General features: G+C 49.1%; 1 protein-coding gene across 6 annotated transcripts in view; it reads left to right on the top strand.

The window, feature by feature from the left end:
- Positions 1-17,331, top strand: part of CPM (carboxypeptidase M) — a 144,250-nt gene that overhangs the window by 115,452 nt on the left and 11,467 nt on the right. For all 6 annotated transcript variants that reach the window (XM_051846436.3, XM_051846435.3, XM_089308655.1 and 3 more), the window contains 4 exons: positions 7,355-7,527; positions 9,767-9,951; positions 10,529-10,699; positions 16,039-16,191. In XM_051846436.3, the coding sequence (XP_051702396.1) occupies positions 7,355-7,527; positions 9,767-9,951; positions 10,529-10,699; positions 16,039-16,191 (682 nt within the window). The remainder of the gene's footprint in view (positions 1-7,354; positions 7,528-9,766; positions 9,952-10,528; positions 10,700-16,038; positions 16,192-17,331) is intronic.

The following is a 17,331-nucleotide window of genomic DNA, read 5'->3' as shown; positions in this document are numbered from 1 at the left end:
TGGAGTCAGAGCTGGGCATCAAACCCCGGCACTCTGCTGGGGGTGCAGGCTCTCTAAGGTGACACCCAAGGAAGGAGTAACTACGGCGTCAAATGAATGCACTCTGTACCGCACCGTTGTGGACAGACTTAACTTCCCCCGGAAGCTGCATCGCAGTGTAGCATTTCAGATTCCGTGGGTGGGGTGGCTTTGGTTTCTGTCTCTGTCTCTGTCCCTCCCTCATATACGTACTACAGTGGCCATGTCAACTACCACCTCTGCCACCACCTGCATTCCGCAGGAGCTAGGGCGCTCGATTTTATCTGTCTAATAAGTTACAGCTCACCAGAATTGATGGAGAATTTTTCTGCTTTCTGGGTTTTGCCACTGCAACCACAGGATGAATTATCAGTGAAAGGCGCAGAAATGGGGTTCATCAGAGCTGTCGGCCACCTAATGAGGGGTTCTTTCATTGAGTGCCCATGCCACAGGAAGGAAGTGAGGTGTTGAATGAAAGGCTGGCTACGCTCATGGACAATATTTTAACCACATTCTTTTTTAAAACTTGAATTCTCCAGGGTTTCCTACTCAAAGGCTTAATTTTAAATGAAGGGAAGTTTATACATAAAACATGAATGTTAGAGACATTTACATTAAGGTTGGAAGAATTAATTTGAATAATATTTGGCATAAAAATGCTCTTAAAGAGGGAGCAAAATATGGCCCAACCAAAAACACAGCATTTTGTTTAATTCCTTCTGAAATTTCATCTGCTTATCTCTGCATTTTTAAAATGACCTTTCAGTTGGTTCTGTGTTCTATTTCCAAGAATTTCTTTTTGCCCTCCGCAGTGAAGAATTGAGACAAACAGAATATACTTCAGTTATACATTTGTGTTCCTGAAAGCACTGTGATTTTGTTTCTGAAGAATGGCATAGGTTTTCTTTGATTAAAAAGTAATAATAAAATAAAATACTTGGGGCCAGTGCTGTGGCACAGCAGGTTAAAGCCCAGCCTGCAGAACTAAAATCCCATATGGATGCCAGTTCAAGTCCCGGTTGCTCCACTTTTGATCCAGCTCGCTGCTAATGCACCTGGGAAAGCAGTAGAAGATGCCCCAAGTCCCTGGGCCCCTGCATCCACTTGGGAGACCGGGAAGAGGCAGCTGGCTTCAGCCTGGCCCAGCCTGGATCACTGCGGCCACTGGGGGAGTGAACCAGCAGATAGAAGATCTCTGTCTCTACCTCTCTCTCTAACTCTACCTTTCAAATCAATAAATCTTAAAAATACTAAATAAGAAGAAAGAAAACTCACAAGAATACTGTCATCCAGAAATGGCCAGCATTACTCTCTGCTAGGCATCATCCTAGACATCTATATGTCTGTAGAGGCGGCGCCGGTGCTATGGTGCAACGGGATAAAGCCCCAGCCTGCAGTGTCAGCATCCCATATGGGCACCGGTTCAAGACCCGGCTGCTCCTCTTCTGATCCAGCTCTCTGCTGTGGCCTGGGAAAGCAGTGGAAGATGGCACAAGTCCTTGGGCACCTCCACCCATGTGGGAGACCCGGAGGAGGCTCCTGGCTTTGGATAAGCTCAGCTCTGGCCATTGCAACCGATTGGGGAGTGAACCAGTAAATGAAAGACCTCTCCCCCTCTGTCTCTCCCCCTCTCTCTCTCTTTCTCAGGCTCTACCTCTCTAACTATGTCTTTCAAATAAATAAATAGTTTTAAAAATGACAAGAGGAATTAAGAATATAAAGTGGGGGAGTGTGGTGCTACAACAAGTTAAGCCACTGCCTGGAACGCTCACCTCCCGTATCAGTGCTGGTTGAGTCCCAGCTGTTCCACTTCTGATCCAGCTCCCTGCTGATGCACCTGCAGAGCAGCAGATGATGGCCCAAGACCTTCAGTACCTGCCATCCATGTGGGAGACCCAAATGGAGTTCCTGGCTTCAGCTTGGGCCAGCCCTGGATGTCATAGACATTTAGAGAGTGAACCAGTGGATGGTCTGTTACTCTGCCTTTCAAAAAAAAAAAAAAAAAAAAACTTAAAAAAATATGTAAAGTCGCCAGCGCTGGGGCTCAAGAGCCTAATCCTCCGCCTGCGGTGCCAGCACACCAGGTTCTAGTCCCAGTCGGGGCACCGGATTCTGTCCTGGTTGCCCCTCTTCCAGGCCAGCTCTCTGCTGTGGCCCAAGTGCTTGGGCCCTGCACCCGCATGGGAGACCAGGAGAAGCACCTGGCTCCTGGCTTCAGATGAGTGCAGCGTGCTGGCCGTAGTAGCCATACGGGGGTGAACCAACGGAAAAGGAAGACCTTTCTCTCTCTCTCTCTCTCACTGTCCACTCTGTCAAAAAAAAAAAAAATATATATATATATATATATAAAGTAAAATGTCATTGTTTATGACAGAAAGGCAGAGTTCCAGACACGGGGAGAGACAAAGAGAGGGATCTTCTATCTACTGGTTCATCCCCCAGATGGTTGCAACGGCTACAGCTAGCCTAGGCTGAAGGCAGGACTCCCACATGAGTGCAGGGCCATCCTCTGCTACTTTCCCAGGTGCATTAGCTGGGAGCTGGATCCAAAGTGGAGTGTAGGGGCCCATATGGGATGCTGGTATTGCAGGCAGTGGCTTAACTGCTGCACCACAGCACAGCACCTTCCCTCGCCCTTTTTTTTAAATTGTTACTTTTACTTACTTGAAAGGCAGAGGAACAGAGAGTGAGAGACAGATCTATCTGCTGACTCACTTTCCAGATGGCCACAACAGTCGGGACTAGGCCAGGCTGAAGCCAGGAGCTTAGAACTCTGTCTGGTTTCCCACATGGATGGCAGGGGTCCAGGTCCCTGGGCCATCATCTGCCTTCCTAAGTGCATTAGCAGGGAGCTGGATTGGAAGCGGAGCAGCCAGGACTTGCACTGGGGCTCTGATATGGGATGCCAGCCAAAGGCAATGGCTTAATCCACTGTGCCACAGTGCCAGCCCCTGTATGTGTTATCTTTAAATAGGAGGCCTGAAACTTAACTGTACTTCAATTTCTGAGCAGAAAAATAAAACTAAGGTAAAACTAATCAGTGAGCTTGATGAATGTTTTTTCAAAATAAGAGATTGATCATCAAAAGATCTTTCTAACGGTGAGGAACACTAAGAGGGGCTGATGTCATGCAACAGATAAGCCACCTTCTGGGATACCCACATTCCATATGAGTACCAGTTCAAGTCCTGGCTGCTCCACTTCCAATCCAGCTCCCTGCTAATGCACACAGGAAAGCAGCAGATGGCTCAAGTGCTTGAACCTCTGCACCCACATGGGAGACCTGGATGGAGTTCCAGGCTTTGGCCTGGCCCAACCCCAGCTGTTGAGGCCATTTGGAGAGTGAACCAGTACATGGAAGATCTGTCTCTCCCTTTTTCTCTGTAACTCTGCCTTTTAAGTAAATCTTTTTTGAAAAGATAATGAAGCCATTTTGAAACTGTAGTTATTCTTAAATATATTTCATCCTTTGATAGTATCTTGTTTCCCCCCAGGCTTTGAATAGTTAGCTATGAAAAATTAACACTTTGAAAATCACTTCCTCTTCTCTCTTCCTGACTTCAGCTTGTTCGTTCATTATAAACTTTTTTTTTTTTTTTTTTAAGATTTATTTGAAAGTCAGAGTTACAGAGAGGCAGAGAGAGAGGTCTTTTATCCGCTGGTTCACTCTCCAGATGGCTGCAATAGCCACGGCTGATACGAAGTCAGGAACATGGAGCTTTTTCCAGGTCTCCCACCTGGATGCAGGGGCCCAAGGACTTGGGCCATCTTCTGCTTTCCCAGGCCATAGCAGAGAGCTGGATCGGAAGTGGAGCAGCCAGGACTCGAACCGGCACCCACGTGGGATGCCAGCACTGCAGCACTACACCAGAGCGCTGACCCCTATTTCAATTTCATTGTTAACTCACGTGCCGAGTTCTTGCATGCTTGAGAATGTGTGATTTAGAGTTAAGAAATTCACATTCAGAACCACTAGGGGTTTCCATAACTGACACTCACACACCACCCGCTACTTAAGACTCAATGGGCCTCCAGGTTTTCCTGATGAAATCATCCTGTGGTCTCTGGTCAGCACTTAGAAATGTCTAGAGCTGCGGGGCAGGCTAGTGCAGCCTGGCAGTTGAGCTGCCCTGGTCCCAGCTGGGTTTCATTCCCAGCTCCGTCTCCAGCTTCATGCTAAGGCAGAGCCTGGGAGATGGAGGTAACGGCTCATGTGACTGAATTCCTGCGCACACCAGCAAGACCTGGTTTGAATTCCCAACTCCAAACTTCTGCCTGGCCTAGCCCTAGGTGCTGTAGGCCCCTGGGGAGTGAACAAACAATAAACAGTATAAGGAACCACAAGAGAGTCCCGGTCACTTTCTTTTTTCTTTCCTCTCTCCTTGCACCCTTCTGAGAAAGCTCCTTACAACAGCCACTTGTCTCATGTGAAGTCGCCTTTCGCAATTTTGAGTCCCAGCTCCTCCCTCTCTGACTTCAGGGCAGCCAGTGTCAGATCTTCCAGAATGTACTCTTAAATGTGGACACCCTGTGTGAGGTTTGCATGGCTTTTTGGCTATTTGCATGTAAGGATTTTTTGCCGTGACAATCTTACCTGTCAAAAAGGAAGATCAGGACCAATGGAAGAGGAAGATAAAAACGAGTAGGAAAATGCTTGAGTCAGAATTGACTGTACTCGTTTCCACTCTGAATTTTCTGGCTACCTGTGACTGCATAAGTCACACAGCCCCAATTTTCTTAGGCCTGATTTCAATTATTCTGTGTTCATTGGGGTAACAGATTCATAAACGGGGGCCTCTATGTGCCAGTGAGGGGACAGGGTGAGGAATGTCACCGAGGGCTGCTCATCCTGGGCCGCAGCGATGGCTTCCCGCAGTGCAGCCCTAACCGAGCCAGCTGAGGCCCCAGTAAAGCTCTTCCTTCGCAGCCCACATCAGTGTCTGCGACCCTGGGCCCGTTCACCCCCTGCTGCCCTGGTTTCCCACTTCCCAGCCCTTAGCAGTGTCCTGCAGGCTAGCATTAGAGGGAGAACTTGATAAAGTCTGATCAAGTCTTCCTATCATAAAGCTAAAATGTAACTTTTTTTAAAGATGTATTTGAAAGGCAGAGCTGGAGAGGGAGGGACAGAGATCTGTTGGTTCACTTCCCAAACGGCCGTGACACCCAGGGCTGGGCCAGGCTGAAGCCAGGAGCCAGGAGCTCCATGTGGATCTCCTACGTGGGTGGCAGGAGCCCAAGCATTTGGATCATTTGCTGCTGCTCTTCCCAGGCCATTAGCAGGGAGCTGGATTGGAAGTGGAGCAGCTGGGACTTACCTGCATCGCAGGAGGCGGCTTTACCAATCCCCAACACTGGCCCCAACTATTTTAATAAGAAAAGTGGCAAAACTCTCTTGAGGAATGTAAGCCCTCTCACAGGCCTCCAGTTTCTTTAGTGATAATTCTAAGTGAATATGACAATTTAAAAATTGTAATAGTCATGCTTTTATTTAATGTATATTAGAAATATATATCTAGCAAAGGGCTAACGATACAAAGCTTCATTCAAAAAAATTTAGTTTATTTGAAAGACAGAGTTAGGGACAGAGAGGTAGATACAGAGAGAGCTCCATCCACTGGTTCACTCTCCAGATGGCTGCAAAGGCCTTAGCTGGGCTGATCCGGAACCAGGAGCCAGGAACCTCCTCCTAGGTGGGTGCAGGGGCCCAAGGCCATCCTCCACTGCCTGCCTTAGGTGCATTAGCAGGGAGCTGGATCAGAAGTGGAGCAGCTGGGACACGAACGGGTGCCCATGGGGGATGATGGCACTGCAGGCTGGGGCTTTAACCCACTGTGCCACAGTGCTGGCCCCCAAAGCTTCATTTTTAATGTAAGTAAAAAGTCCATTTAAATAAATCAAAGTAAAAATAGTATATGGATAATATAGATATGACAAAACATGAAGTGCAAATGACTAAAGTTTCAGAAACATGAGAATGTGGAAGCCAGAAATATAGATATGGCAAAAATTATACAAATGTCCAACAGAACTTGGAAATTTGGGGGTAGAGAAACACAGAAATTAGGAATCTAAATTATGTTTATCACAAACTTGGATCCTTCTCTATTATCTATACTGTTCTGGGGTAGGTATTTGGTCGGCAGTCAAGATACCACTTGGGACAGGCATATCCTGTATGGGAGTGCCTGGGTGTGAGTCGGGCTCTGCTTCCAGCTCCAGCCTCTTGTTAATGGGCACCCTGGGGAGGTCGCTCATGATGGCTCAAGTACCTGGGTTCCTGCCACCCACCTGGAAGACCTGGACTGAGTTCCCAACTCCCAGCTCCAACCTGGCCCAGCCACAGTCAACCAGCACAACAGATGGGAACTCTCTCTCTCTCTCTGCTTTTCAAATTTTTTTTTTTTTTTGTAATTAAAGCAAAAATAAATTTTTATTTATTTATGATGTTCAATGCAGGGTTCTCTGAGATCCAATGTGGGTATACATGATGGCTGTCATACATTACGAGGCCATCCATGGAAACATAACACTTGTATCTGTGACTCCACCTCTTTATCATTCCAGAAAGTATTTTAGAAAACAAGCAAATAAAAATCTTTACTCAAATTCATTTTTTAAGGAGCCCAATTTACATATGATCCCTTTAACTTTTCCTCTTTAGATTTTTAATTTATTATTTATATGAGAGGTAGAGTTATATAAAGTAAGAGGGAGAGACAGAAAGGTTTTCCATCCCCTGGTTCACTCCCCAAATAGCCACAACGGCTGAAGCTGGGCCCATCCGAAGCCAGGAGCTTCTTCCAGTTCTCCCAAATGGGTTCAGGGGCCCAAGGACTTGGGCCATCTTTTACTGCTTTCCCAGGCATATTAGCAGGGAACTGGATTAGAAGTGGAGCAGCTGGGACTCAAACCAGTGCCTATATGGGATGCTGGTGCTGCAGGCAGATGATCAACCTACTGAGGCACAGTGCCGGCTGCTCCTCTTCCCATCCATTCTCCGCTTGTGGCCTGAGAAAGCAGTCAAAGGTTGCCCAAGTGCTTGGGCCCCTGCCACACTCCTGAGACCCCAGGATGAAGCTTCTGGCTCCTGTCTTAGCTCGACTCCAAGCCGTTTCGGCCTTTTTGGGAATGAGCCAGCAATGTCTCTGTCTCTATCTCTTTCAAATAACTCAATCTGGAAAAAAAAAATGCCAGTAGCCAGCATGCCAGCAGGTTGGGCAGCAGGAGTCCTGCAGACGAGTCTGGGCCAGGTGGAGAGGTCCCACAGGGGAATCTGTGCTTTGGGGCGTGTTCTCCCGATGGCCAGACACCCTTCTCCTTTTCTGTAACCACACAGACTGTTGGGCGGGAACTGCTGCTCCATCTGATTGACTATCTCGTAACCAACCATGGGAAAGACCCTGAAATCACAAACCTCATCAACAGCACCCGGATACACATCATGCCTTCCATGAACCCAGATGGATTCGAAGCCGTCAAAAATCCCGACTGTTTTTACAGCAATGGAAGGTAAGGATGGACCTGACCTTTGTTTAAAAATGAAACATGAAGGCTCCCTTTAGGCACCCCCTCGGCCCTGACAAGAGGTAACCGGGTGGGGCTGGAATTGTGGAGGAGCTGGTTCAAGTCCAGGCTGCTCCACTTCTGACCCAGCTCCCTGCTAATGACCTATGCAAAGCAGTGGAAGATGGCCCAAGTGCCTGGGTCCCTGCCTCCCACATGGGAGACCTGGAAGCAGCTTCTGGCTCCTAGCTTCAGCCTGGCCATGGTGGCCATTTGGGGAGTGAACCAGCAGATGAAAGATTTCTCTGTCTCTAACTTTGCCTTTGAAATAAATAAGCAATCTTTAATTAAAAAAAAAAAAAAAAAACTGAGTTACATAATGGCCAAGTGCCTCGGAGACTGTGCCTTGTCACTGATGTGCTGAAGTCCTCCAGGGCTGCCAGGTGCTTGCAGGAGGAGATGTGACATCCTGGATAAGGCGGCTTGACCCCGGGCCTGCCTTCCCTTGCTGCCTTGGTCACTCCTCCATCATCTGCTTGGGCCCCGCAGGTCCCTTCACCTCCTGGAACTACCAGGTGCTCTGGTAGGTGAAGTGTGTTACACCTGCCATCCCGGACCCTGCATGCCCTCCTGCTGCCCCCCACCTGTTAGAGTAGACCCTGGACACTCGGGTCCAATGTTTAGTGCCCGATTTCCTGTTGAATCTCTCTTCTAAACTGCAAGCTCCCTGAGGGCAGGAATCCAGTCCACTGTATTCACTGCTTTAAGATCCCCAGTGCCCGGCACAGTCCCCAGGCCCCCAGGCCCATGATGGTTACTGGTTCATTTGTGAAGCCAGCAGTCCAAGAACGAGCCACAAAGTTTGTCCTGCAGTAGTGGTTTGGGTTGGGTTTTTTTTGTTTTGTTTTTTTGTTTTTGTTTTTGTTTTTGACAGGCAGAGTTAGACAGTGAGAGAAATAGAGAGAAAGGCCTTTCTTTTCTGTTGGTTCACCCCCCAAATGGCCACTACGGCCGGTGCGCTGTGCTGATCCGAAGGCAGGAGCCAGGTGCTTCCTCCTGGTCTCCCATGGGGTGCAGGGCCCAAGCACTTGGGCCATCCTCCACTGCCTTCCCAGGCCATAGCAGAGAGCTGGCCTGGAAGAGGAGCAACCAGGACAGAATCCGGCGCCCCAGCCGGGACTAGAACCTGGGGTGCCGGTGCCGCAAGGCGGAGGATTAGCCTAGTGAGCCATGGCGCCGGCCCCTGCAGTAGTTCTGACTTAAACAAGCCACCTTGGGAAGTCTGGAATTTCTCAGCTGTCTAATGTACACTTATATTTGTGCAACTTATAAATTTGTTTGCTCCTCCAAAGATAAAATTGAACCACTGCATCCTCCTCAATTTTAAGCTTTTCTAGCATATTTAAAGGTGGCCACTCTACTTTTCAGAAACATTTGTATAAAGTAGCCTGGTCACTCTTGTGTTAGGGAATGCTGTGTAACAGTCACACAGTGCAGTGATTCAAAACCACAGCCTTGGGGCGACAAGTGGCACAGCAGTTAAAACACCACTTGGGACTCCGCATCCCATAGCAGTACCTGGATCTGAGTCCCCACTCTGTTTCCACTCCCAGCTGCCTACTAATGTATTCCCTGGGAGGTAACAGGTAATGAATGGCTCAACTACTGGGGCCCTGCCACCATGTGGGAGACCTGGACTCAGTTCCAGGCTCTTGGCTTTTCACCTGGCCCAGCCCTGACGATTGCAGATAGTTGGGGAGGAAACTAGCAGATGCAAGATCTTTTCTCTCTGCCGCTCTAATTATTTGTTTAAAAGAATTTGAGTCTTAACTGAAACACACTTTTGAGCAGCTTTTCTGTTTGTTCTCAGTTCTGTGTGTGAGGAATTTGGGCAGAGATGGCTCAGGGACATGGGCTCCTGACGTGGGGCCAAGTGCCTGGAGCCTCAGTTCTGGCTGTCACCGGGGAGCTATCCTTGTGGCCTCGGCGTTCTAAAAGGGAGCGTTCTAAGGGCAGAAGCCCTGACATGCAAGCCCTTACTCATCACAACAGCTAAGGTCCCACTGGTGAGAGCAAGTCACGTACGTGGGAGGGGACAATGGAGGGTGCCGGTGCCAGGTATGGTGCATTGGAGGCCACCAGGGCAGTCACCTGTGTTGTGAAAGTAAGAGGAGCCCAGACCTGCAAGAATCCATTCCCCTACACAACAAATAAAACCTAGAAATTAAAAATCTTTCTTTTAAAGGGAAAACTTTAACCAGTACGACCTGAATCGAAACTTCCCCGATGCTTTTGAATACAATAACGTCTCAAGGCAGCCTGAAACCGTGGCCGTCATGAAGTGGCTGAAGACCGAGACATTTGTCCTCTCCGCAAACCTCCATGGCGGTGCCCTGGTGGCCAGTTACCCATTTGATAATGGCGTTCCAGGTAAGCAGACGCGGGTCTGACCCTGGCTTCCCAGCTCCAGACTAGGGCTGCAAGCCCTGAATAGGATGGGACTCCGCTTCCTGCTACGCTTTCTCACTGCCCCCACATGGCGTCATGCTCCCTGTCATTCAACCGTGGAGGGGCAGCGTGGCCGGACGGCAATCAACGCCTGATATCCACCAGTGGAAGGGTAAGACTAGGTCAATTCGCAAAAGGAAATCGGACGAACAGAAAAGAACCGTGTGAGCAGTAACTGCTGACCCCTCTTTAAACTTTAAGTCCCTTGGTGCACACTTTATCCCATAAAGTATCACAGAGGCTTCAACTAATCCCTGTGGTACCTGAGCAAGGTTTACTGACCTCCAGAAATGAGTAAGAGTGACAATGAGGATGTTTCATTTACAGAAGTTTGAATGTGCACCTGACTGACTTGGTCTACAATTGTTACCAAGTAGAAAGAGCAGGGGCACACATACAAGTGGGTGAAGATTTCCCTGGGGAACTTAGAACCTGTGTGTGGTGTGGTGTTGTCTCCTCTTACTCAACGGATAGGTGTTGGTTTGTCTCTCAAATACAGCAACTGGGGCGTTGCTCTCCCGAAGCGTAACTCCTGATGATGATGTTTTTCAATATCTTGCAAATATCTATGCGTCAAGAAACCCCAACATGAAGAAAGGAGATCAGTGTGAGAACAAACTGAACTTTCCTAACGGAGTTACCAACGGATACTCCTGGTATCCACTGCACGGTGAGTGTTTCGTCAGTCGTTCTGTCCTCCTTATTGCCTTCACCGAAGTGCCAGCTTGGTTAGGCTGACCCAGCAGTTGTCAGAAGATCTTTGGGAACAGTGCAGTCCTGTCCATCATGTCTCCACCAGCCAATACCACAGGAGCAGTGGCAGCAACTTGATAGCTTGAGAGATGCTCGGATGTGCTCCTTTCTGCCCATTCATTCAGATGCTTGCTAGGAGCCAGGAACTGTGCTAAGATGAACAAGAGGCGGAACTTGCCCTCAAGTCTGACAGAGGAGCTAGGCATGCAACTAAATGTGATAGCAGTGCACTTGGAATAAAGAGACTTAGAAAAGGCACAGTGTACCACAGGGACCAGTGAGAAGCTTGGAGCAATGTGCTGCGTATGTCCCATCCAAGGGATGTGGATTGAGCAAAGTATCATACTGCAGGAGGGAGCCAGTATTGCCAGAGCCTCCGGTTAGTATAAGAAGTTGGATGTCCCCGTGAAGAGCTGTGATTTTAAATCCACCTTGCAGGCTAACCAGAGGGCTCTCCATGCAGGAAATGGGGAGAGGGGCTCCAGCCTTCTTCCCCTCAAGTAGGACGGCCAGGTGAGGGAGGAGGTGAGGCTGCTGTGTGGGAAACATGGAGGGCTGTTCTTATTTGAAGCCAATTATATAAGCAGGAGCCCGAGGTCACAGAGAACCCCTTCTAGTCTGGGGAGGCAAAGTGAAGCAGGAGCCGCTGGGGTTTAGGGCAGGCAGCAGGGCAGCGGGCTGGAGCGCTATAGCATCCCCCTCCACCTGGTTAGCTGGGCTCTTCCTGCAGCAAGATACAGGCCTCTTCCGAGGGTGCCTTCCCCAGTTTTCCCTTTGGATGTGTAGGTATCAGGTAGTTTTCCACAAGCTGGGTCTCTTAAGATTTTTTTTAAGCACTCCACCTGTGCTACCCACTGTGGCATAGAAGGTTAAGCCTCTACCTGCATCGCCAGTTTGACTCTCGGCTACTCCACTTCCGATCCAGCTCCCGGCTAATGGCCTGAGAAAAGCACTGGAAGATGGCCCCTGCACCCACATGGGAGATCTGGAAGAAGCACCTGGCTTCAGCCTGGCCCAGCCCTGGCTATTGTGGCCATTTGGGGAGTGAACCAGTGAATAGAGGATCTCTCTGCCTTTCAAATAAATAAAAATAAATATATTATTTTCAAGTTTTTTTTTAAATCTTTTTAAAAAATTATTTGAAAGGCAGAGCGATCCTCCATCTACTGGTTCACTCCCCAAATGGCTGCCACGGCCAGGGCTGGGCCAGGCTGAAGCCAAGAGCTTCTTCCAGGTCTCCCACATGGGTGCAAGAGCCCAAGGACTTGCACCTGGGAAAGCAGTGGAGGATGGCCTATTTGCAGGGAGCTGGATAGGAAGTAGAGCAGCCAGAACCCAAACTGGTATCCATACAGGATGCTGGCACTGCAGATGGAGGTTTTATCCATTTCCTTAAATAAATATTCAAAAATTCTTTTTGAGAGGCAGAGTGACAGAGACAGAGTTCCCATCCACTAGGCTTACTCCCTCTACAGCCACAAGAACCACCGCTGGGCCAGACTGAAGCTGGGAGCCAGGAAATCCATCCACGTCTCCACAGGGGTGAACTACTTGAGTCCTCACTGCTGCCTCCCAGGGTGAGCACTGTCAGGAAGCCGTACTCAGAGGCGGAGCTGGCACTCACACCATGCACTCTGAAATGGGATGTGGGCATCTTAACTGCTAGGCCCAGCGCCCACCCTGTAAGCTGTACTTGTGTGTGTGGTGGCTCTCTGTTACTTTCCAGGTAACATAAATAAGCACTGGCCATGACTGGCAGGCGCAGCTAGCCAACACCTCAGCCTTTACAGCCCCGCCAAGGGCTTCATCTTCAGAGCTAGGAAAGGGTGCTGTGCTGTCTTCCATGGGGTCACCAGCGGTAACTTTCAAGACCAATCTGGTGTGGAGGGAATTGGCTAGGAATGCCAGGGGTTGCTGGGAGTTATTCCCAAGTGTGCCTGCCTCTGTGTGAGATATGTGCCCTCATCAGGAAGAAAACAGAAAGCCGGCCCTGGCTTTGGAGATTCAGAGTCCACCTTGCATATCTTGCTGGCCAGGTCCACTGGCTTTCCCCAGAACCATACCCCATCCATGCTTGGCCTTCTCAACCCCAGATTCCTGCTAGGAGTCCCTCATGCACACGTGTTCTACCACTCAAACTCCACTTTGTTTTGTCTTCTCTCTTGCCCCATTCCTTTGACTTAAACAGAAGGACAGAGAAAGAATCCGCTCTGGACTCTGAACCCACATAGATATTACTTAGTATATAAAATATTGCATCTAGGGTGTTACTTACATATTATCTAACCATTTTCTTAGCATTAAAGCTTTCTGGGGTGGGTGCTGTAGTTCAGTGAGTTAAGTCTCCACCTGTGCTACCCACATCCCATGTCAGTGTGCTGCCTACTCCACTTCTGTTCTAGCTCCCCGTTAATACCTATCCTGGGAAGCAGCAGATGATAGCTCAAGTATGAGTCCCTTCAAATCAATAAATAAACCTTAAAAGAAAGGCAGAGCACCAGAGGAGACAGAAATCCTATGTCTGCTAGTTTACTCCTAAGGCCAGGCCAAAGCCAGGAGCCTGGAACTCCACCTGGGTCTCCCACACAGGTGGCAGGGTCTCAAGCACTAGACCATCTTCAGCTGCTTTCCCAAGAACCGGGAGCTGGGCTGGAAGCCGAACAGCCAGGACTCTAAGACTCCAACCCAAACTGACATCGGATGTCAGCATTGCATGTGGTGGTTTAATCCACCTGCTACATTGCCAGCCCATGCTTTTTTTTTTTTTTTTTTTTGACAGGCAGAGTGGACAGTGAGAGAGAGAGAAAGGTCTTCCTTTGCCATTGGTTCACCCTCCAATGGCCAGCGCGCTGCGGCCGGTGCACCGCGCTGATCCGATGGCAGGAGCCAGGTACTTATCCTGGTCTCCCATGGGGTGCAGGGCCCAAGGACTTGGGCCATCCTCCACTGCACTCCCTGGCCACAGCAGAGAGCTGGCCTGGAAGAGGGGCAACCGGGACAGAATCCGGTGCCCCAACCGGGACTAGAACCCGGTGTGCTGGTGCCGCAAGGCGGAGGATTAGCCTAGTGAGCTGCAGCGCCAGCCGCCCATGCCTTTCAAGTAAATAAAAACACTTTTTAAAAATTTTTCAATGGGGCCAGCGTTGTGGCGCAGGAAGCTGACGCCCTGGCCTGAAGTGCGGGCATCCCATATGGGCGCCAGTTCAAGACCTGGCTGCTCCACTTCCAATTCATCTCTCTGCTATGCCCTGGGAAAGCAGCAGAAGATGACCCAAGTCCTGGGTCTCCCACGCAGGTGCAGGGGCCCAAGAAGAAGCTCCTGGCTTCCGATCAGCGCAGCTCCAGCCATTGTGGCCAATTGAGGAGTGAACCAGAAGATGGAAGACCTCTCTCTCTCTCTCTGACTTTCAAATAAAAAGTCTTTGTAATTTAGGACTTTCCAAAAACCCCGATGGAATTGTGAATACATACCTCTGGGCAGATAAAATGAAGCAATCTATCAAAAACTACTTCCTTCAAAATTACTATATTTTCATATCCTAGATGCCAGTGATTATAAAACACAATTTACCAGAGCTGGCCCTGTGGCATAGTGGGTAAAGCTGCCACCTGCAGTGCCAACATCCCATATGAGTGCTGGTTCGACTCCCTGCTGCTCCACTTCCAATCCAGCTCTCTGCTATGGCCTGGGAAAACAGCAGAAGATGGCCCAGGTCCTTGGGCCCCTGCACCCATGTGGGAGACCTGGAAAAAGCTCCCAGCTCAGGCTGTTGTGGCCATTTAGGGAGTGAACCAGCAGATGGAACACCTCTCTACTCTTCTGTAACTCTGCATTTCAAATAAATAAACCTTAAAAAAAAAAAAGCCTTTGGCTAACTGGTTATAACATCCACATTCCCCCTGGAGAACCATGGTTTGATACCCTGGCTCCATTCCTGACTCCACCCTGGGAGACAGCAGTGACAGCTAAGTTACAGGTATCTGCCACCCATGTGGGAGTCCTAGATTGAGTTCCCAGCTTCTAGTCTGCAGTCACCTAGGGAATAAACCAATAAATGGGAGCTCCCTCTGAAATATTAAAAACACACACACACACTTCAGTTGCACTAAAGACATTTCAATTCAGAGATACTCAGCCATGAAAAGTTTCATATCTTAGTATGAAAAGGTTGTAGCCCTCTGAAAATAGGGTCTCCAGAGAGAAGAACTGGGAAGTGAGCAGAAGCAACGGCAAGCTCAGATGCAGCAGATTCCAGATTTTTTTTTTTTTTTTTTGACAGGCAGAGTGGACAGTGAGAGACAGACAGAGAGAAAGGTCTTCCTTTACCATTGGTTCACCCTCCAATGGCCGCTGCGGCTGGCGCACCGTGCTGATCCAAAGGCAGAAGCCAGGTGCTTCTCCTGGTCTCCCATGCGGGTGCAGGGCCCAAGGACTTGGGCCATCCTCCACTGCACTCCCGGGCCATAGTAGAGAGCTGGACTAGAAGAGGGGCAACCAGGACTAGAATCCAGTGTGCTGGTGCCACTAGGCGGAGGATTAGCCTATTGAGCCACGGCACCGGCCCCCAGATCTCTTACCTCTGAGAGTCAGCTGGCATCCTTGCTCTTATCCCTAGAGAACTTGGGTGTTGTGGGCGAGAGCATAGGCCTGGGTGAGACAGCCCGAACTCTAGTCTCTGCCATCCACTGGCAGAAATCACTTGTAATCACAGATGTTATTTTCCAACCTGTAAAGTAGGGATCACTGTCATGTGGCATAAATGAATGGATACATAAGTACTTTTAATAACACCTAGCAATAGTGCTTCATGGTGGTCATTACTGTGTCCCCAAATTAGTGCACTTGGCTTCTGATACTAAACGTACTACAGAGAGTTTATGGAAATATTTTTAAAGAAATCTCTTTCTAGCTTATGTTAATTGAAAGTGTACAGAAAAAATTACTTTATGAACTTTCTTGTAATATAAAATTGAAAAACCAGAAGAAAACAGACCCTTCCTCCACCCCTACTTTAATGAGCAGTTGAACTTCGAGCAACCGCTCTAGTGGCCCATATGGGAACATTTAGGATTGCCTGGCCATGCCTGGATAAGAAAATGTCAAGCCCTAATTTGACATGTCAATATCAAATTCCTCCCTTCCTGTTTGCATGTGCTTTCCCTGCGACTGCCTCATTCACTTGTCCCCAAGGTGCTTTTTGCCTGGCTCCCCTCCAGTGACACACCCTAACAAAGATGAACTGTGCTTGTGTTTAGGCGGAATGCAAGATTACAACTACATCTGGGCCCAGTGCTTTGAAATTACGCTGGAGCTGTCGTGCTGCAAATACCCTCCTGAGGAGGAGCTGCCATCCTTCTGGAATTATAACAAAGCCTCGTTGATCGAATATATGAAACAGGTGCACCTAGGTTTGTTAAAATTTTTTAATTCCTTAACACAAAATGCAGCATCTGGCAAGGCCTTTGCTTAGAGCAGGTGCAAGCTGCCACTGATGTTTTCTAGGTGCAGTCTCATTTACGGTGCCAGGAAAAACGGTTAAGAATTCTCTCTGCAGGAGTATCTGCAGTGTGTAAGAAACGCAGTGCCCGCCTGCTCCTACAAGAGCAAGTGTGACACATATGGGATACAGAAGTCCATGGTACACCTGACTTTACATGTTGAATGGCCTTGAATCTGGCAAAAGAGCAGGAAAACAGGAGGGTCCTCTGGTGCAGTTTCTCCCATTTACACAAAAGCCAGCTTTGCTTGTCATTTCCCATCTACTATCACAGACCCAGACGCCAGTTTTTGCAGAACTGGGGTGGTGACCTAGCCCCGTTAGCTTCCACCCCTCCCACCCCTCAATGGTGCAAACGACCTGTCACTGGGAATCTCCCCCGCCCGTTTTCTGAAGGCTGGCTGGCCTTTATCGCAGATGGACAAGCGGGAAGAGGGAAGCCAGGGGTAGCTCTTCAAGCATGTATGGCAGACGCACCAGAGGGTGCAGCCCCATCTCCAGGGGGTCAGAGCGAGGCCTCGCCAACTGAGAACATCATGCCAGGGTGCTGATAATTCCGGTCCAGGTGTGTGCTTAGAAAACCGTGCACCAGAAGAAACGCAGTACCTGTGACAGCGACGGAATCACACGTAGGGCACGTTGGTTCCGCAGTCAGTGGCTCTCCAAGCATTTGTGGAGGACTCTTCTGCCGTGCCAGCGTTATGTTTCTTCATTCAGCATGGCCTGGAGGAAGGAATATCAGGAACTGGCAGAACAGTTATGCCACTGCATTGATCCAAGGTGGAAGGTGTGTGCGTGTGTTGAAGAGGTTTGCTGCCTGGGTCTCCTGCATCATCGTATAAATCTCAGAATTTTCCATAAGCTTCACCCCAAAGCTTTCCACCTGCTAAAAAGGAGACTAAGGCAGGCCAAAGGAGGGGAGTGCACGGGCAGAGAACCAAGAGCAGAGACAGTAAACACCTGCTCTTGACCACATCTCTAAAACGAACGCCCTCCCTCACTTTCATACCGACAGCCCCGCTCCGTGTCCTGACCTGAACAGGGGTGCGCA

The sequence above is a fragment of the Oryctolagus cuniculus genome, chromosome 11 (assembly GCF_051225735.1).
Source record: "Oryctolagus cuniculus isolate XC-2025 breed Fujian yellow rabbit chromosome 11, ASM5122573v1, whole genome shotgun sequence".
Taxonomy (NCBI): domain Eukaryota; kingdom Metazoa; phylum Chordata; class Mammalia; order Lagomorpha; family Leporidae; genus Oryctolagus; species Oryctolagus cuniculus.
This window is presented reverse-complemented; position numbering and strand designations above follow the sequence as displayed.